Source organism: Macrosteles quadrilineatus, unplaced genomic scaffold, assembly GCF_028750875.1.
Source record: "Macrosteles quadrilineatus isolate MER2022 unplaced genomic scaffold, UCM_ALF_1.0 Scaffold_7__1_contigs__length_78375512, whole genome shotgun sequence".
Taxonomy (NCBI): domain Eukaryota; kingdom Metazoa; phylum Arthropoda; class Insecta; order Hemiptera; family Cicadellidae; genus Macrosteles; species Macrosteles quadrilineatus.
The window spans coordinates 42,423,681-42,446,555 of NW_026542600.1; the positions used below are offsets into that span (position 1 = coordinate 42,423,681).

Sequence of the window (22,875 nt, forward strand, 5' to 3'; positions counted from 1 at the left end):
TTTTTCCTACATGCAGAAAGGGGTTTGTTTTAAAAATATCGAGTAGGCCTGTAGGTAGTTAACTGTGAAATATCGCCCAGTTCAATGTGCTGGGCCTGATATGGGGCGGAATAAGTAAAGAATGAGTTCATCCGCGCTTATTGTATATTCGAGCTCAGTGATTCACGCAAATAATATTTTAATTGAACCAAATTCAATTCCCACAGATATCCCAATATGGCCTGGATGCCTTGATGATTGTAGCTGAAGTAATGCAAGCTAAATACAAAGTCTACAGTGGCGGAGTTTTTCCTATTCTAGTGAATAGACTTGGTAAGTACCGGTACAATTGATTTTCATCTAAAACGGTATCTACATTTTATATGCCACCAATAACATTTTTATATCTGAAGTTAAATCAACCACAATATTTGGATTCTCAATCTGTTGAGTTCCGTACAAACTTCTTTGCAGTCTCCCCAAGCTAATTTAACAAGTAGCAGTTCTGGCAGTTTTTATACTTTTACATTTTTATTTTATGTCACATTAAAATGTGCATATTGCAAATCGGTAAATAATATATGTTTTGTTGTCAACTCGTATCAACTGTGACACAATCTGTGTGACAGTATCGGTCAAGGACAAAGACTTCAATCATAAAATAATGCCGGGATTTTAAATGGTAATTGCTTGGATACTATTCAAGGTAACTAAACGTTTTATATGTAAAATTGAAGCTAAACCAACTAAGTTTTGTTTCCCATGTAGCGAGGGAGGAAACTTTGACCTTGGAATGGGCAAAACAGGTGCAGGATGGTAGGCCGCTAATGTGTCTCACACACCTGTCGCCAGTGCAATGTTTACTGCGCAACAGAAGGCACAGAGTGTAATCTGTGGTTCACAGAGTTTATAATCAACTGCTAAAATAAACTAAATTAAAAAATCTACCTGATGATGAAGAAATTTGACACTGGATTAATGAGTTTTGTGGCACCATAATGTTTTGAAAGGACATTCACCTGGCCGGCTTAAAACAAGTGATGACATAGTCGAAGAAATCCGACAATTCTGCATCAGAAGCCCCAAAAAGTCAATTGGCCAACAATGTCTTCAGTTGAACATACCTAAATCAACACTTTGTGATGTAATCTGTAAAAGATATAGTCTTTGTGTCTAAAAATATTCAGACATCATATAAACCCACTGATTGCTCTAAGCCTGCAGACTTTGCCAGTTTTACGTTCATATAAGATTGATGAAAATCTGAATTTTATTCAATTTATCCGAATTTGTATTAAAGTATGAGAAAAACGTTGTTCTTTCCCCTTCAATTTGACGTTTAAATCATTTAATTATCTTGAATAGTCCCCGAGCAACGGCCGTTTAAAATCCCGGCATTCTTTTATAAACACCCTGTATTAGGTGAATTTATTGTTAAATATCAAGAGTAAGGTTGAGGTCTAAAATTCCTTTTTCTTTCTTTAATTTTTTTTTCTAAGATTGAACTAACATAAGATTTCAAACTAAATATATACTGTTGGGGACATACAAATGTAAGTATATCCAAAACCACCCATTGACAGAGGTGCGACTCAAGTAATTTAGCAGAGGCTGTGCTTTCTAATGCTACTTAAAATTTTTGAGGCATGTGTAGATTGTCGACTTATATCTAAAAAAGAGTTTGTCTGGCTCACTATTCAAAAGCATCTACAAATATACTCTACATAGTTAATTGCCGCAAACTCTGGTGTTAACTAAACACTGATGACCGATCTACTTGCTGTGTGCACATTGCACAGGGCCTCTAACCCTAGACATAATATATCACTCGACATCCAACACTATTGTCAGGCATACTCGAGTCATTTTGGAAATTCAGTAGATTACGTAGCTTTTAATTCAGTGGGAAAAAAGTCCATAGGCTAATTTAGACCAGATGTTTACTTAATGTTTATTTAATTAACAATAATTTACAAAGTCAAGGACAATAAAAAAATATATGTAAATGTTAAAGTTGTATTTAAAATGTTTTAATTTCTTTTCAGGTGACTCTAAGGAAGGGGTCCGTGAAAAAGTGAAGACATATTTCCTCAAATTAATCGAGGTCAATGCGCACACTCCGACTCAACTGCTTGAGAAACTTTTGCCTTATCTCAATAATAAAAATAGAGACTTGGCTTTTGAGACAGAAAGGCTCATAGAAGACATGTTCACTCTGTAAGTAAACAGTGAAATCAGTTATCATCTAATCAACTTCTATAGAGCCCTTGCATGAGACGCATATCCTCCATTCAACTTCAATTTTTAGTAGGCATAAGCACAAAACACCTTTGTTGAAATACCTCTCTTAGGGACTATTTTAATTAATAGATGGCATCTTTTTAGAGAATTTCCCCTATTGGATTGATTCTTATTTAACTAACAGGAAACAAAGAACATCAATTTAAAAAAACGGCAAAAAGTTTATCTCGAATTGGCACGAAGTTAAATGTGGTGTCCCACAAGGTTCGATATTAGGTCCTTTACTATTTTTAATTTTTGTGAATGATGTACCTCAAAATGTGTCTTCTAGCCTCATATTATATGCAGATGACACTACAGCCATAGTTAAAGCAAAAGATATACCCAATCTTAAATTAGAATTCAACCGCTCTCTCATAGATTTGTCCAGTTGGTTTACAGTAAATGGGCTGCAACTCAATAGTTCTAAAACACAGGTTATATTATTTCAAACAATCCAAAATAGAGGGAATCAAAATTTTTAATTACGCTACCAAAGCGATACTTTACCTTTTGTTGAACATACAAAGTTCTTAGGCTTAATTATTGATAGAAATTTAACCTGGAAACCACACATAGACATGATAGTAAAGAGGCTGAATACAGCCTGTTCTCAAATGTATGTTTTAAGGAATATAATTGATCTGAAAACTAAACTTACTGTATATTATGCAATGTTTTATTCCATCATGCGGTATTGAATTGAACTATGGGACTCAACTTCATATGCCGACACAGTTTTTAAAAAACAAAAGAAGTATTTAAGAATCCCATCTTTTGCACCAAAAAGAGCATAATTTAAACCTATTAAAAAAATATGATAAATTAATAATACCTTCTTTATATATATTTAAAATGATGGTTTCTTTAAAAAGTAACTACCAATCATATGACAACAACCAATTCATCCATCAATATCCTACTTGTTTGAAAAAAAATTTGAAATATCAAAGACATCGTCTCTGTCTGTATGAAAGATAACCATTTTATATGGGTCTCAGGCTTTACAATCCCAGTCTACCTACCAAATTCAGAGAAATTAACAATATTTCAAAATTCAAAAACAAGTTTAAAATGTATTTCTTACAAAAGCAGTTTGAATCTATTTCTGAATATTTTAATCACAGTTAAAAAATTTTCTATTACATTTATTTAGTTTGTAGGAATGAATTGTAAATATAGTTTTAATAATGGACAATGTCACCTGTTTCATCAGCATTGCTGAAAATTTGAAATGTATTGTGATAATAAAGGAATATTTAATTTCATGGGGAAGAAATTATTACTGTAGACGGTATGGTTAAACCTAGACTCAGGACTGACTTACTTTTTCATTTTTATGTCCACAGGGACCAAAAACACTATTCGTTCAAATCTTTATATATATATATATAGGGCCTGTATATATGGAAGCGAGAACTCAAGCAATTTTGACCTATTTTCATAAAATTTGGCATGCACGTATAGGTCTGGATAAACTTTTTATTCAGTCTGTACAATCGGGTAATAGGAACATTAACAGATTTTCAAAATATGGTTTTGTCAAATTTTTACTCTTAATACATAAAAATTCCAAATTTTAATTGCAGTAAACATTTAGAGCCAATGAAAACAAGAAATAATTGTGTACATTGAAGCGTTGTTGCACAATTAAATGTTACAGAAAAAGTAGGCTAAAGAAAATATTAAACTCCCATATTAGTCCGATGGAGAAATAGTAAGTCAACTTTAGTACGGTATTTGCTTGTTTATGGATGTATATTGATCAAATTTATTTATTTTATATTATGCTATAAGCCTACTATTAACATTTTACAGCCTAACCCAGATCCTCAACAAACCAAAGCATAGCAGTGAGTAAACGATTATGAAGCTTCGGGGATATATAAACTCAAGTGTGCCACTTGCCCAAAGTATTATATTGGCCAAAAAGGCCGTAGCTTCAAAACCCGATACAAAGAACACCTTCCCAGAAATTCCAATACAATATGATGAGCATCTTATAAATCATATGCACTCATATTCGACCACAGACCAAGACCTAGAAATCCTACATAAAGGCCCAAAAAGCAATAAGTTGGACATAATTGAACAATTCCATATATACAGTAATACTAAATCCAACCCGTCTGAAGTCCTCAATGACCAACGTAATTTCTCAGCAAAGATAATTTTTGATACACTTCTGAAAACAAATAATCAATCAAACACCTAGCCGCATCAATCCAAATACATCCAAGACTATGTTTTTTCATTCCGTAGTCAAATGTCCATCATCCTCAACATAACCTCAACCCACAATCCTGACTATTTTGACAGTTCTGCCGGCAGCGTGTTCCCTGACTGAAGTGAGGTTATCCCACTGTTTTATAAAACCATGGTTTTTATCCCTAAATTCCGTATATTATTTATGTCAATTGTAATGTGTATCGTGTTCGTGTTAAATGTCAACATTTCTACGAAGTCCATCGGGTAGATTTTATAATAAGCATTTGGTCTACTTAAACTTCGGACTGAAGATGGACCTACGGGTTCGAAATTAATATCGGACAACCATAATAAGGATTGCTAAGGTAAGAGTTTACATTATCTATTTTTTTAATTTTCTTGTTATATTGTTTGCTAACAACTCTCTTTTTTTATCAGGTACCCCCAAAAGGATAAGCCAGTGAGCAGACAAATGATGTTGGAGGTATTAAAAACACAACTAGTCGTAGACAATTCGTTGAAGAAGGAATGTACTAATGTTATTATGAATCTGACTGGAAGGCTAGGCAAAAATTGTGTCATCGAAGTTATAGAAAATGAAATGCCCCATTTAACAACAGCACAGGAAAAAAGGTAAGTCATACAAGATACAAAATTGTCAAATCTACTTAGTTTAAAGGCTACTTCATTAAACTTTTCAAGAACAATTTGAATAGATGATTACATTTAAGATAGTGTGAGCTATATGTAAATTCAGATCCTACATGTATTGTATATAGGGAGTGTGCTCTGTCACCTTGTGGTTCTTGCGTGTTGAAGTCAAATATTAATTAATGAAGTCAGAAAAAGTGTCGTCAGTCAGTCGAGTATATAGTTGATGCAAATGTGCACATCTTTATGAATTGAGATTGTACTTTTATTTATATGAAAGATGAATACCTTAATCTCTGAAAGTGTGCAAAGATTGCGCCAATAACTATATTGGTCATGCAATTTTGTAGATTCAGTTAGGCCCCTATTACACGAGGTAGCCTGGCGACGTCGCCAGCGGCAGTAGCTGGCGACGCACTGGCCACCAAACCTATAACCAGTTGAGTAGCCAGAATTTTACCGCCGTGGCGCCGTTGTTGTGAGTGCTTGTCTTGCACTTGTACTTGTTATGAGCGGTGTTTACAGTGAATAATGAGTGATTATAAGTATCTTCTCCTTCTGTTACTTCTGAAGAAAAGGAGGCAAAGGAAGAGAAAAACGTACGTTCATCCAATGCTTAGTGCAAGAGAATCAAAAGGGTTATATTACACCCTTTTTGATGAGCTCTGTGCGGACAATAAAAAATGTTTCAATTATTTTCGTATGTCACAATCCAGTTTCTTCGAGTCATAAAGGATGATATAGACATTTTATCAACTGAAGTGAACAATTCACACACTCACAACACAACAGAACGCAACACAACAGTGTGCAAGTACCCCCGTGATATGAAATAACCGAGTGGCGACGTGATACTGGCGACCTAGTGTAATAAGCTCCATATGCTACAACGCAGCGTCGCCAATATGGGTAGCCAGTGGCTACCGCAGTGGCGACGGGGCTCGGTAGCCAGTCGGTCGCCAAAGTGTGGCTGCGTCGCTGGCTACCCTCGTGTAATAACATACATAAGAATCAATGCCCCATGACAAGCTGAGTAGCCAGTTTGGTCGCTGGCGACGTCGCCAGGCTACCTCGTGTAATAGGGGCCTTAGTTATCTGTTTGGTTTAGTAGCTTGCTGTTTAGTATTATTTTCCTTTCTCAACTGTTAGTTTAAAAAAAATTCTATTCCCTTAATTAATGATTTTACACTTTGTGTCCAATTCTGTATTGTTTTCTATGTTTTTAATTTACCAGTCTAGTTTTTAACTGTGATATTAGATTTCTGTGATGTTAGCCTAATAAGTCTGAATACATATTTATAACACCCTCTCTGAATGACTTTTTTTAATAAGATCCTCACTCAATCTCTTTTCCCAGGGCTCAAGGTATATTACAAGAAATTCGACTCAATTCTGAAGTTGAGACTTTGCAAGGTATGTTTGCATCTTTAGATCTTATCTATTTCAACCCTAGATTGCTTTGTGGTTATATGGTAGTTTAGCAGATCATTAGTGTGTTGGTTGTTGCTGTACTCCTTCCTTCAATTTTAGTGAAACGCTCCCATTTTCTTTAAAAAGAAATACAGAAGAACTTCCATAAGACAAATTTCAAGGGGTAGGGGAACAATTTTATTATTGGTGTATTTTTAACAAAGAGGTTCATTTTATCGAGGTTTAATACTGCAGTTATTCGTCTTATAGAGGTTTCTCCTCATGTGCCAAACAATGACTGAGGAAGGAAGAGGGATGGTCGAGGGTTTCATGTTGAGACAAGCTCCTGTTTGTTTTGAAAACTACGTACTATGGAGGTTAAGATTATGAGAAATTCGTCTCATAGAGGTCACATTTGTCTTTTAGAGGTTTTGTGCTAAGAATATTCGTTGTATAGAGGTTAATCAGTCGTAGCCCATGCCACAAACAAATTTGTCTTATGGAGGTTTTTAACCTAATTACTACGTTGTGTAGAGGTGTTTTTAGCATTGACCTTTATGAAAGTTACAAGGGGATTAAACCAAATGTGTCTTATCGAGGAATTTGTTTTACTGAGGTTCGTAGTAACGAAGATCGACTGTAGTTGCAAGCATCCCTCAGCAGGAACATTATAGCCTTATCAATGCAGTGGTTCAATGGTCACTTGTGGTTTTAACATTCTGTAGAAACTTGATTGTATGGGGACGAATTAGTTGGTGTCCATAACTGGTCAGTCATAATAATGTATAGTTTTTATTTATTTATTTTGGCTCGCTTCAACGTCCAGGGCATTATTGAGTAAGAACATAAAACATCAGCCCAAATCCCTAAAACTTGTGTGAATATGCCAAGGATTGCACATCTATATTTGTTTGCTATTGTATTTATTATGTTACTATTTAAAAAAGAGGTTTCCACTTATAATCTTTGAATGAAAGCTCTATCTTTTAGTACACAATTAAATTCAAGCTTTATGTCCTTCCATAAAGTATTTTTGTAGAACAGGTTGTTATTCAAGTAAAGAAAAAATTAATGCAGCAATGAAAAATTCTAACTAGGCAATTTAAGTTTAAGTTCCCATTTATCACATAAAATAACTACCACATCAAAGGTAAAAAAGATCTAACAAAAAAATACTAGAGGTGTGCCACTCTGAGATATCTGATCAAGGCAAACTCGAGGTAATTTCGTGATCATCTCCCGTGGTGGTGGAGACATTATCGTCGTTTTCTGAGATCACTGCAATATCCTGAATATCTTCCTCATGCACGGAAACACCATCATCGTCTCCCGCGGTTATGAAAAACTATTTGAAGTCTCCAACAATCGCGGCAAAATCACAAACATCTCTAGTATCCCATGGTTATGTGGAAATTATTGTAGTCTTCCACGATTGAAGCAAAATTCTGATCATCTCCCGCGGCCGTGTGGACATAATTGTCATCTTCGCAGACATCTTAATCGCCCCCGCGGTTGTGTAGACATCGTCTCCCGCGGTCTAGGCAAAATCCTGAATTTTCCCCACGGTAACGCATCATCACAGTATTCCACGATCGCGGCAAAATTATGATCATCACGTGCGGCCGTGTAGAAATCATCATTGTCTCCCGCGATCACAGAAACATCATCGTTGTCTTGCACAATCGCAGCAAAAGCGGTAATTTTCCCATCGGGCGATCTTCGAAAAATCGGAATCCACTATTGATAATCAATTGTCGATACCAATACCAATGTCCAAGTATCGGTGGTATGGAGAATTGGTATCAAGTATCAACACATCCCTAATATAAGCCTAAATATAGATATCAATAAACTTTGAGGGGGCCTGGCCCCCATGGGCCCCCTCCCTGGATAATATATGCTGGACGCCAACCGTTAGCAAGCTGGGCAGTTTTTGGCAGTGTCAGTCTTTGTCATTGTCATTAGGCCTACAACGTTTTAATGTAGACATGATTGTGTCAGGTTATAGCTCAGTTCAAACAAAATGTAATTGTATGCTTTTCACTAGAAAAATCCACCTTAATGTTTTGTTTAAACTTTAAAGTACTGTGGTGTATTTATGGATCCGCATAATTCTAACAATAGTGAGTTTGAAGCTTGTCAAGACGATTGAAGAAGTGATGAGCATGTTAGTGTTATTTTCTTTAAAACACTCTATCTAAGCAAATTATGCATGAAAATTCCATTTGATAATTTTTTGTTTCCTATGTATTGTTGAATCTTATATTTTGCAACTATCCTTGACTTCCCAACGTGGACCGTAACCACTAATCTCAAAATCTATGCAACCTATGTGTTATCCGAGATTCTTGGTTACCGAGGTAGTCTTGTGAAGACCTTTAAGTCTTGGTCCCTGCAACTTCGGTTAATCGGGAGTGTAATGTATTAGTGTTTAAGCACAGTTGGATATCCAGTTCTCTTATTGACTGTGGTTTATAATTGAATTTGTTTCTATGAAATGGAGGAAGAAATTAACATGGAGTACTGTACTTGATTAGTTTGGCTAAGTATTATACTCTTTTTTTGGGGTGCCAAGTGTTTTAGGACATACCAATGGAACAATTCCATAGTCATATTGTAAAAACAGAAGCAAGAGGTATCAATTATCAATTATCAATTATCAGTTATTTAAGATGGGGACGCCACTATGTGTGTATTTTAACCCAAATATGAGTGAAGGATGAGTGTAGGATGAGTGGCGCGATCTTGTAGTCTTGTTAGTGACTAAGGCCGACATGTTCCTTAGACACAGTTGTTAATTACCATACAGCTAATGGCAACTAAGGGACCTACAGTTTATAGTGGAATCCGAACCACATTTTTTCCTTGTAATTTTCGAATTGGTCTAATTATCAGGATAGTACTGCGGATTATCGTAGTACTCACTAGTGCGGACGTTACTCCACACCAGGGAGCATCGCATCCACAGTGCATCCCTATAAATATCCACAATTCGTGACCTCCTAGTAGCTGGATTGTATAGTATGTTCATTGTTCAGAGTTAAACTCAGACAGCTGTAACATTCTACTAAAGTTTAAGAACTTTTCTTTATCACCCTAAAGCGATCACCATACCTTTTTAAAACACATCACCTCAACCTATTTCAACCCTATTTACAATCTATACCCTATACTTAACCTATTTACACACACTGTGTGGATCCGTACATAGACATATTTTTGTCAAAAAGTATTTTCTTTTTGGATACAACATGTAAACCATAACAATATTCTTTTATTAATCTCAATCACAAATACACCTAAATATTACGAGGGTTATCCAGGAAGTGAGACGTTTTGGCCTGGCGCGGCAGTGGCAGGGCTAGGAACACCATCTTGGCATCAGAGTGTTCCTACACTAGGTGGGCAACAAGCCGTGGTAGCTAGAGTATAGCTTGTGGTAGAGCATCGTGTCTTGTATGCAATGGAGTTTTGGAATGAGCGCTACAATTGTAAATCCGCCAGTTATGAAGTGTGTGGTGTGATCAGATTTTTGTTGGCAAAAAATTAAAAACCTATTGAAATTTATTGCCAGATTTGTGATGTGTAAGGCCAAGGAATAATGAGTGAAAACCGAGTGAGGTAGTAGTATATTGTTTAAAAAAATAGCCGAACCAATGTTCATGACGAGGATCGCAGCGTTATGCTTAGTCTTGTGACCAATAAATTGGTAGTGAGAATCAATGTAAAAATCAATGAAAATCTTCGTTTAACGATCACGTAACACTCATAACATTTTCTTTATATTTAACAGAGTTTAGTTAATAAAATAGTGGTTGGTAAACTTGGATAAAACATAATTTTTGTGCCAGGTGGGTTCCGAAAAAAAAACAAAGAGTATGCTATATATGTTGGAACAGTATGTGTTACGCCAAAACGACGAGTGTCATCCCCACCCCTGGGCTTCGGGGGTGTGAGTGGCACAGATCAGTCAAACACCAACATTCGGTCGTCTCGGATGTATTTACATTCGCAAGTATTTAATTCACAATCGAGTTTACATTTCATTTCAAGTTTCTAGTTACATATTTTAATTAATTAATTCATATATTCAAAACCGATATTGAAAGTTTTTTTTTTATTAAAAGAGGTTGGCGGCCTGTTTAAACCTTATATTTGCCTGTCCACATAGGCTATGGGTCTGTGCATGGAAAGTATCCATAATAATAGAATTAATATCTTTAACTTTTTGGAATGTGGATGCATTTTTAAGACTTATTTACTCTTCGGATTTTCGCTACGCTATAAACCTACTTGTTTAGGAGCTACATGATGTAAAATGTACACCGGAAGTCATATATGTTTAAATAGGCTGTAACTCCTAAACGAGTGTGTTTATAGGAAAAATGTCAAGGATAAAAAAGTTTTTAAATTGCCTGTTCTATCCAAAAACATAATATAGTGTGTTCCATAAGAAATTTCAAAGCTGGCCGCCATTTTGGAAAATGGTGGCTGAATTTCAAAAAACTATAATCTTATTTTTAACTGCCACAAAAAATAAAGGAATGTCATTTAAAGTTGCCTCATTTAATGGATGCCCCATTTAAAGTTTTCTCTAATTCTTACCGTTTCCGATATCCCAATGGTGACCTCCTTGAGTTGATCACCCTGTATATAAATTTGAAGGAATCAAGCATAAAAGTGAAAAAGTAGTCTTGGGTCGACATTTTACCATGCTACCTAAGGTAATAGCTGCTTTCCTATACAGGTGAGATTCACCATAATAAATAATGGTAAGTGGCCATCAATTTTGATTGGACACTCCAATCATTGTATGTTATGTATATTTTTTAATAACCTCTTGTATTTCTACAGGCAGTGTAGAAGTATGCAATTCTACCAAATGCCACACCGTGTAAGAATTATTGTAAAAATCATAGTTTCATATCTTCTTGTGACTAAGCACTGATAGTAACAGGACATCTTACGATTGATAAATATTACTACATCAGAAATTGTAACATAAAACTTTAAAACAAATTCAGTAAGGAGAAGTGTAACTTTAAGATCTTTTTTGAGTGATGATTGTGTTGTGAGCAGTGTCTGAATGATGCCACAGTCAGAAGTAGTTAGATAGATTGGGGCTAGTGATTGAGCCTACCCACAACACATAATCACTTAGTTGCTTCATTGTAGTGGTCATTGTAATACCTCACGTTCACACTCCATACATAAGGTATGTTGCCCTTCAATTAGTTGAACATTAAAAATCCTGTCTTATTTGATATTTGAAATGATAAACTTTTTTACTAATGTTATCAACATTTTGTTGGTGATTTTTTTTGCAGTATAGTTTAAGACATTTGAATGAAAATTATTTAGTAGGTCTATAATTTAAATTTTAAATTATTTTACAGAAACGCTCAATATAAATGCTGTAAAGATAGGTGCACTGAGGTATAGTGGAAAGAAAAGGGGAAGCAAAACAATTAATTAATAAAAAAAATGTCTGTGGACAATAGTGTTGGGATTATATGTGTATGTGTATAGGTTTGGAAAAGCTGTTTTTTCAAAAAAAAAAAAAAAAATAACATGGTGGAATGAACCTGCCCTAGCGTTTGCTACAGTAAAGTTATTTATTTCTTTTAGGAGATATGAACGATGCTATAGTCAAGTCAGCAGTACATCCCCATTTAAGTTTGTCATGGTGTATACGAAAATAAACAGTAATGTAGATGCCCATTGTTTCAGTAGCTCAATTGTACCAAATTATTTTTAGCAAATTTTCCCTAAAGGAAATAATTGAAATAAGTGATTACCGTAGGTTTCATGGTAAGACCTAGACCCAGGACCGCTTTGCTGTTTCGTTTTGATGTCTCTATAATATATATGTGCGTGTGTCCATTAGCACGTTAACTTGAGCAAGAAACATCCTATTTTTATAAAAATTGTTAGAAACTTGTAAACCTATGTTTATTAAAACGAGTGTTTGAACCGGCCTGATCGGACTATGGGAATGTAGTAAGAATTATGGGGTAAAAATTGGGTTTCCCCATTTCTGATCCCACGAAACATAACATTATGCAATTTGTTTCCATACCATTTTGTAGAGCTTATACAAATAAATAATTTAGCGTGTTCAAGCGTTGATGAATACTTTGTGGAGACAAATTTCAAAATCGTGAATTTTTTATTCTGATTGAGAATAATTAGTAAATTAATGTAGTTTGCAAACCAGCAATATCGGGTGATGAAAACCGAGTGTTTGGGGGGGGGGGGGGGGTTAGAAATTTTTCAAGTTCCAATTTTTACCCTTAAAACACGGGAATGTCTAATTTCTATTTAAGGTTAAAAAACAAACAATTTTGTACTGTACATTGAAGCATTGTTGTATGATTTAAAGAAAGGTTACAGAGAAAAAAAGAGAAAAAATTCCCATATTTTTATTTGAGACTAAAACTGATGTAGTTTGCTTGTTTATGAATGTATTTGGATCAAATTTGGAAATTTATTTATTTCATGTACTAAGCAATAATAATTTCAATATACATATTCAAAATACATGGTTACCTTCCCTGTAGCAGCAAAACTAAGTACTCATTAAACTTAACGTTATTTAAATAGGGAATAACTCTTGAAATTTTTAAGGATATTTTTGAGTGAAAATATAATCAGGAAAATGGAAATTCGCTTAGTCTGCTGGTTTGCTGCTGCGGGGGTATTTAATTCTAACACTGTATTCAACTATTACAGGGGATTGGAATGTCTAATTTACAGTAGTCTTGTTGTTAAGGTCTTAGGGATCTATTTGTAAATAGATCATCTATATTGAATGTTGTAGTTCATCAAAGACTAGTCTAATGGTCAATTAAATAATCTGACTTATAGATGTTAGTCTTCTTCTCTCTTTGGCGTGTTTTACAAGGGAAAGTCTAAACCGTAGTCGTGTGGGCTTATCCCAAATCCGCACGGTGGTCAGAAATCTGTCAAAACCCACTGTCCAACTTCACGCGGTGGTCACTTCGGGTCCCTCGTGGTCGTGGCACATGTCCAACTCTGCGCAGTGTTAAGTAAGGTCGCGAGAAAGAGTGACAGTGACTTTATATGTTCCAAAGTCTTCAATAAATAATTATTAATGTAACCTAATCTAACCTGTCATATGAAGAAAGTAGTTATGAACAAATAAAATTGTAACATTACTTTTGGGACACCTGTTATATAGAGTATTTGATATTAAATACTTAATATCTCATTCAAGAGTCCCAGAAGGTAGCGTAGAGATTAGATGTGGCCACCGCGCGGAGTTGGGCTATCCCCAGTTGTGTGACTTGATAGGGTTATGAACTAAAGATTCTAATATATCTAAATATAAAAAAAAAATTGAAACGTTAACAAGAGTTTGTACATGTTAACAAGAGGAGATGCTTAATATTGGTAAATATTAAAGAATGTTACTTAAACGGCAAATTTAACTTGTTCTTTATGACTAACTTTTAATAATCCATCATAACTGTATATTGCTCTGACACTAACTATGAATAAATCCTTATCACATTATGTCCAGACAGAAATTGATATCTGATATACACAATGATTCAGGTTGCACTTGTGGGTGTGCACCAGCACCTTTATAAAACAAATGACACCATACCCCTTACTCCTTTTATCAAATTTCCTCTATAGGAAAGAAGCTATTTATTACTTTAGGTGGTGCATGGTAAGACCAATTTTTTTTAAATGCAAAACACTATTTCTTGAATGATATATAATTTATAGAAATTATAATTAACTAACCTACTATTTGAATTTTATAAGACATTATTAATAACTAAGCCTATGTAGGCTACCCGTTTTGATTAACTATTTTTGATAATCATGTTCACATCATAAAAAATACATCAAACATTACCCCAAAATTTGCGTTTGAATGTAGGCTTATTTAATGGTAGCATGTTAGTATGGTAGGTCATCGTCCTTTATGCGAATTTGGGGCTGTATTAAGTGTTTTGTAGTTGGGTTAGCTTAGGTAGGTAAAGTTTAGGTTATAATGAACCGAGTTGTAAGTTTATATTACATACAGACTGTTTAGTACAATAAAAACACTGGGTAAGACACTGCAAATACAATTTCAAAAATGCTTGCAAATAACACATTTAACATTTCATACAAGATATTTAAAAAACATGTCTTTTCTGACAGCAATAGGAATTTGCCAATGTTAAAGAAGTTTGGTCAGGTTAGGTTGGGTTCAATTTGGCTAGCTGTTATAGGCACTTCTAACACTTAGTACTTATTTATTTAAATAAGTAGCCTAAGTGTTAGAAGTGATTAAAAGCTGACGGCTGAACACACGGCAACCATAAAACACAAATTGGGGGTATGCCCCATAATGGCCAGAGGTAAAAAGTGCTTAGAATTGCCTAATTTAGCTAAATAAACAAATGTTTGGTAAAAATCGCATGAGTAGTTTAAGTTGATGGGGCATTACTTTTAATTTTGTTAGGTACTAGCTTTCAAAGTAATTTGATGTTGGGTCCTTAGTAAAATAGTGATACCAACCGTGTATTTTTATTTCTTATGAAAGTAATACCATAAATACTAAAGTAAGTTTTCCTGTCACACGTTATTAAGTTAATAGTGAGGTCAGGAGAGGGAGCATACAAAATGGTGCAAAAATTTAACCACCACCTTCCCATTCTGTCACGAATTTGAAGAAAACAAAACAAATATTTCGTACGTCACGTTAGACGAAGGATGACAATATAAGATTTTTGAATCGACATAAAACCCACACAACCGGAATCAGGCATTATCAACACTTCCCCAACAATCCACAAGACTGCAGCTCGTGAGCTCGTGACATCTCTGGCACTTGGCCTAGCACTAGCAACGCGGGCAGTGTAGGCGGGAGGAGAGTGGTGGACGGTGGTAGGGATTAGGGAAAAGACCGGACTGCAAACATTTCCGCTGCCTCACGGGGTTGACTTCGCTTGTATTATGTACTTGAGCCCCTTCATATGAGTCGCGATGACAGTTGATGCAACCCGCATGACGGGACATAATGTTTTTAAATTAGCTACCAGTACACACATGTTATACCGAGTATACAAAATCCCACTAGTGAGCCAATAAGAGATACCATTAGAAGCCAATACCTTAAAATCGGTTCTCGCTGATATTTAGCTTATTTTGAATCAGTTCCGAACTTACGATTGCCTTTATAAACAGTTACTAACGTCAGAATTGTAGCAACGCCGTGCCAAGAGCTTCCCACGCGATCATGGCAACATTCTTGATGATTTCCCGCAATCGCCGTAGATTGCAGAACTGTGACGATTTCCATTAGTCTCGGCAACATGTGTGATGATTTACCGCGATCACTGCCAACATTCTTGAAAATTTCTTACGATCGTGGTGACTTCCTCGAGCACGTTTTTCTTTTCTATGCATGAAGTGTTGCAGCAAAAAATATGTATTATATTGTATACAATTTTAATGTTTTAGTTTACTCAAATTTTCCATACATGTATCATGTTCACGGAAAATCTTTTAATTTCATGGCATCGTCGTGATTATGGTCGAGATCGCGAAATGGTACAAATGACGATTATTAGCTCATTTTATTAGTGTCTTTTGAAAATATAAGATTCCCCTCTCCCATTATTCACTTGCGACACCTTCTTGGCCATCGAAAATTAAGTACAATTCCTGTTTTCCAGGACGTCAGGAAACCATTCAACGAGGAAAGTTGGGTGCGTTAGCCTTGTTTGTTTGTTCATTCCTGAAAACAAAAAGGACAAGAGGTGTGTTTTATTATTGCCAACGAGCTTCTTCCAACACGTTTTTCTCCTCTTCGTCGTGGACGTTTCATGTCGTGGCCCACAATGTAGTAGAACAAAATCACGAGAGGTGATCACGGGTGTTGCAGCGATCGTGTTGGATAAAAACGGATATTTTTACGACCGCTGAAGACCATCACGGGAAAGTATCGCGATGTTGTATCGCAGGAGACGATCACGGCGTTCTCGTGATTGGAAGCAGTATAAACCACAAGCCACTCATAGTAGTAAAAGTACATCTTGTTATTTTGTAGACGCAATTACTGCATTTCCGGCTAACCTAAACAATTTTAAAATCTATATTGGGTCCAGTACAATATTAGATGGGATTCTGGTATATGAGTGTTTTATTATTTGTTTTTATGCTCTACAAAATGATTTGAAAAGAATTTGCAAACATGTATGTTTTAAGAGACAAAATTTTAATAAACCAGTTTTACTCCATTAAACCCCATCCCCATAGCCCCATGATGTAACAATTCAAACAACATAGGTTCACAAGTTAGTGCCAAATTTTGTCCAAATAGAATGATTTTTACTGGAACTATCGTGCTAACAGACAGACACGCACACCCCAATATATACATTTATTCATTGTACATCTGAATTTGAACTGATAGCATTTTGGCCTCTGAAGACATCTAAACAAAGAAGTAGGCTAAATTTGACCCGGGTCTACGTCTTACCATAAGACCTACGGTAATAGTAAGTGTATTACCTATTTGGGAAATTCGCTAGATATCTTAAATACTATAAATACATGATTTTATACAATTTCGGACTTGTAGGAACGGGATCGATTTCAAATATCCTGTACCACACTACATGAAAAATTTGAGTTCATGAATGGCTAGCCTGCTGATAAAAGGAGAAACTAGTGGAACCCGATAAATACCCAAATATGGGAGAGATTCCCCTACAAATCCCCGCTCCTATCTCCTATCAGCTCCCCCCCCCGCCATTATCTTCTCTAGTCTGGTCTCGGGCTCAGTCGCGGTGAGACTCGGGTCCGCGTTCGGTTTCTGTCGTCCTCGGTCTGTTCGTCCGTATCTCTTATCATTCGTCGATCTGATAGTTTTTCAGAAGTGGTCTTATGTTTAGATGAGAGTATTTTGGAGTGATCGACGTATTTTAGTGCAATTAATTTAATGTTTTTTTCTCAATGTACCTTAAAATCTCACGGTAGGAATGGGTGTAATAATTAGCCACTAAACTGAGTTTTAAAGTTTCTTAGTGTTTAGTGTACGGTTTTGGGTGAAATAAAATAGCTTTATGTTCGCTTATATTGTATTTTTTTACTTTTAAACTTGGTATCTTACCGTTTGATCGTGTAAACATTTTCTTACTTGTTCGTTGATTTACATATTAAACATGAGAAATATTAATGGATAATCATCCGAAGTCCATTGTGTGACTCATTGTTAATTTCGTCAGGATTTAAACTTGTAACTTCAACAATCAAATGTTATTCGAAGTTTTGTAAAACATTTACATTCTAAGTCAGAATTTTGTTTTGATTGTATACATTGGTATGGCATAAGATGGCGATGTTATTGTAGTGCTGTCGCCTATGAAGGCATTTGTACAGGTCGGAGTTTTTAAGTTGTACGTCTAAACAACACAAAACTCGAAAATATGTAAATTATAACATACATTAGACTTATACATTTTTTATCGATGTGCCTATACAATTGCCTACTGCAACTAGACTCATCATCTTATTGTGAAGTATGAAGCGTGTTAGGACGTGTGTTTGTGTACATTTAAATGTTCCAGTGTTCCGATGTCGAATAGATGTTTGCTCTTGTTTTAGGGAGTGTTGCTGGAATTCAAATGTGCATAAGGTCAAATAATTTACACTTGTACCGTTTGCAGTTTCAGTATGACAAAATCCCAAGTCAAACTAGTTTTACTTTGAATTCACTAAAACATCACAAACTGTTACGATAACCCAATTTTCGTATGGATGTAAACAAAATTGTATCGTGGCCATCTGTTTTGATGTAAGCAAATGTAAACTTGAAAAAGTTCAGATGATTGACACCAGAATCAGCACAGACTCTGAAATTTTAATAACCTATAGGACGAAGAGCCATTCACTGGATATCATTTAAACTCGCAAAAGGCACATAGCTTTAAATTGATACCCAGTATGCCTATAAAAATGAACGTTTAGGGGTCGGTTTGCTGCATAAGAAAATCCAACAAATTCTTTTAACAATTTAGGTGATAAAGTCAGTGCTAAAACGTATCTGACACATTGGGATTTTGACCCAATGCAACAACAGGTCGAGTTTTTAATGTGACAAAATACGATAAATTGGTTATTTTACAGTGAGCCTTTTACTCTAAGGTCATTATAACAAACTTATAAGGGAGTATGTTTAATCAATGCCTATACATATTGTAGGTCGGCCAATTGCCTCCGTTCACATTAAGGCCAATACTAACCAATTACTATTTGGAAGTTAGTCGTCGGATGACTTAATTAATTATCAAATATTTATCATTTTTTACTTATTGAAATCCATTTGTTTTCAGTCCAACTATGTTCCTTGTCCAGAAAGTACTAGATTATTTTAAAAGAGCGTGTGCTTTAAAATCGAACTATTGATTTAACAACGATAAATTTTGTACTTATGTGCGGCTGGTATACTAATTCGAACGCGAGACCTCTGTACTAGAGTTATGGGTTCGAATCACTCAAATCGCCAATAGCTGTTGACCATGTGATAAGGACATGTTTCAATACATAACTTAAAGTATTCAATGATATACCTGGCCCTATTGCATACGAGTAAGTAAGACATACCGCTTAAGATTAAAACAATAATTTAATTATTCGAACAGTTGATTCCAAATCAAATAAAGTTTCTAAGGCCGTTACAACTATACATTACTTGATAAAATACAAACTTCGAGTTTGTTCTGAAGAAATTAGTTCTACGATACTTACAAATTTAATTTTTAAGGTATAGCCTCTGGATCATTGATTTTTACTACAAAAGGTTTAAATTACCTGTATCCGTCAAGTGATCCTCGATTGTAGTTGTTTGACTACAGCTGTTTCGTGTTTATAAACACATCTTCAGGTTAATGTTGCATTGATTTATCCCATCCATGAATAAATATGCTTCTTAAAATTGAAATATCAAAAGAAACTTGTTGAAGAAGTTTGTAAAAGACTCAGGCAAATATATTTTTTTTCAATTTTTGTATTTTTTCAATGGTAAAAGTTTTAGTATGGAGTAGAACTGTAAATTTAAAAGACTATAATAAACCTTACGAAAAGTAATTTGCACAAATAGCAGCTGACTGTATCTTATATTTAATTATAAATAATTATATATAAATTTGGCAACGTGAAATTAATTCTCAAGATAGTATTGTCAATATTCTGTGCTCGCTGACTCGTACGCCACCCATAAACATGGTAATTAAGTGATTTTAACAAATTGCTCATGTAGAAGTCCCTGGAATAAAAAGTTGAAGCTTACCGACTCTCTAAACAAAACTATACAATTTTTGCCAATTTTAAAATTTTGTCTTGCGTAAATTTCATTGTATGCTCAATCGGCCAAGAACCTTTTGGATATTTTAGCCTTTCTCGAATGTTGAAAAGGTTTGCAGCAAATAAACAAGGACGGCTCATTTCAGTTATCACTTCAAACATTGCAGAACCTCAAATCGAGATAAAAGTGTTGCCACATGTTACGATACCTGCGTTATACGTCCCGTGTCGTTTTTGGTACGAACCAAGATTGCTTCACTAATAAAATAAACAACAATGTATAGGCCTGCTCTATACTCTTTACGTGTTCTGAATATTTTGCCATAGGAGTAAACTTATGAAGTTTAGGAAACAACCTAATTAATTTCACCCTAGTCTGTAATTTTTCACTGGAATGAATCACCTAACTGATTTTTATTGGATGCTAACAAAATCATAAAAGTTCGTAAGGTGGTTTTGAAAAGTCACAACTTTTAGTCTTCAAAGATATTTGCTGTTTGTTTGGTTCGCAGATATAATTAAGTGCCTAACCCAAACCGCACATAAAGCAACGACTGCTTACCGAAGCCATAATTTCCCCCACCCCCTAAATCACCCAATAAACTACGTTATGACGAGGAGAGTCCCTTTCACCCACATGCGAGGATGGAGGATTAACCATTGTATGGAGATGGCATTCTTAATTAGCCTCGTAGCTTCACTGTTAGGCCAATTTTCGCCAACACTAGTTTTGAAAGATGGGATGTAGAAATCGGTGTAATAGGCGTGAGTTTCATTGCACATCTGTCTCTTCTTATGGGATTCAAGTAGTTTAAATTTTAAAGAACAATTTCGTAAACAGTAAATAATATATGTTATTTTTTATAGCACTTAATTTTGCTCCCTTTCTTGCCTTGTCTTTCTAGCAATGATGATTTACTAAAACAAATCCTTACAGTTGAGGACATTTTATAAAATACTCGTGTTACAGAAAGATGTTCGACTCTACTGATTGTATTTACTATTTTTATACACTATTAATTGACTTTGCAGTCTTAAATACATCTGAAAAGATCCATTCAATCTTTTATTAATCGTCAATCTTCAGCATTAAAAATCTTCAAACCTATATAACGGATTAAACATACTCCTATTAGTAATCCTTACGGATCAGCTGATTAATGATTTGAAGTACGGTTCGGTCTTGTATGATGTGTTTTGCATTATATATATTCGTAAATTAATACTTATATTTTGGTATTACGACCGAAGAATGGTAAATCTCAAGATATTGAGCTAAAATTAATTAACCGTCATTCAATCACTGCTTAGGACGTAAACTAAAAGGTACTTGACATTTCACATTAGGATGATAGTCTACCTGCAGTATCCAAAGTAAATGATGAACTAGTTCTGTATTTAACCACAAGGGCGTGTTTTGAGGCGGAACTAATCCTCATCTACCTCAAAGTGTAAGTGTTAAGTACTGTATTGTGTAATGGGATGGAGTCACTGTGGGGATCGGATCTCATGTGGATACTCAAGTACGACAATGTGATCAAACATCCTGGAGGTAGAATCAAGGGCTGCCACTGTGACGTTCATCGGAGACCAGGTAGAATCCACTCTCAATACGTAGGACCTACCTTTATCCTATTATATGTGTTCATGTCCCAAGATGTGCCTCGGCAAATATTCCACACGCCCCCGAGTCAATTTTTAACGCATTGCTCCCACACGTTGTCACAAACCACATTTTTATACCACATTCATTTTGGCATTTTCAATTTTGCTTACAGATCTCCCTTCGTTCCAAAATATGTAATCCATTACGCTCCCTTGTATACAATAACTTACTTTCTAATGTATAAACCCTTAAATTTAATGCTGTGCTCGTTTGTAATCTTACATATATTCTACAAATTATTAGTTTTGGAAGTGTAAAGAAATTACTTTGTTAATTGACACTAAAACAGTTTTACTTATACAGGGTGTTTTTTTAAGTGTGCCACCATTGGGATCTCAGTAACTAATGATTTTACAGCAAACTTTAAATGGGGAACATTCCCTTGTTTTTAAAGAGGTTCAAAAATAATTAAATAACATTTTTGTAAATGGCCGCCATTTTCCAATATGGTGGTCAACTTTGAAATTTTTTATGGAACACCCTATATTTTATCATGTTTTCGGATAGAACACGATATTTAAAAACTTTTTGTTCTTGAATTTTTTTTCGATAAACCCACTCGTTTAGGAGTTACAGCCTATGGAAAAATGACTTCCGGTGTACATTTTACATCATGTAGCTCCTAAACAAGTAGGTTTATAGCAAAAATGCGACGAGTAAATAAGTCAAATAAGTCTTAAAATTGCATACAAATTCCATAAAGACCATAAAATACCCAGTTTTCTACTTTTCAAGTTTGCCACCATTTTGGAAAATGGCCGCCATTTTTTAAATAATAGAATTAATATTTTTAACGAATTTTATGATTTTTTTGGAATGTGGATGCAATTTTAAGACTTATTTGACTTATTTACTCTTCGCATCTTCGCTATAAACCTACTTGTTTAGGAGCTACATGATGTAAAATGTACACCGGAAGTCATTTTTCCATCGGCTGTAACTCCTAAACGAGTGGGTTTATCGAAAAATGTCAAGAAAAAAGAAAAAAGAAGACAAGTTTTTAAATTGCATGTTCTATCCGAAAACATGATAAAATATAGGGTGTTCCATAAGAAATATCAAAGTTGACCGCCATATTAGGTTGATTTAACTATTTTTGAACCTCTTTAAAAACAAGGGAATGTTCCCCATTTAAAGTTTGCTGTAAAATCATTAGTTACTGAGATCCTAATGGTGACACACTTAAAAAAACACCCTGTATAGTGGGGTTTACTAATCAGCTGATTAATTTAAGAATGTTTTGCTAAGGATAGTTTACAAGCTAGTTATCAGCGATTGAGTTTTCGATGCGTGAAAAAACGTTACTTGTAAAAACTATTCAACTATTCATTGTTACTTTATCCCCCTATAAA

General features: G+C 35.0%; 1 protein-coding gene across 14 annotated transcripts in view; it reads left to right on the forward strand.

Annotated features, from left to right (window-relative positions):
- Window positions 1-22,875, forward strand: part of LOC128997791 (CLIP-associating protein 1-B) — a 140,843-nt gene that overhangs the window by 7,758 nt on the left and 110,210 nt on the right. For 10 of the 14 annotated variants that reach the window (XM_054423489.1, XM_054423491.1, XM_054423490.1 and 7 more), the window contains exons 3-6: window positions 207-312; window positions 2,025-2,196; window positions 4,906-5,100; window positions 6,476-6,531. In XM_054423489.1, the coding sequence (XP_054279464.1) occupies window positions 207-312; window positions 2,025-2,196; window positions 4,906-5,100; window positions 6,476-6,531 (529 nt within the window). Of the gene's footprint in view, window positions 1-206; window positions 313-2,024; window positions 2,197-4,905; window positions 5,101-6,475; window positions 6,532-17,352; window positions 17,529-21,204; window positions 21,452-22,875 lie in introns of those variants that run through there. The other 4 variants (XM_054423498.1, XM_054423500.1, XM_054423501.1 and 1 more) reach the window with 2 other exon arrangements.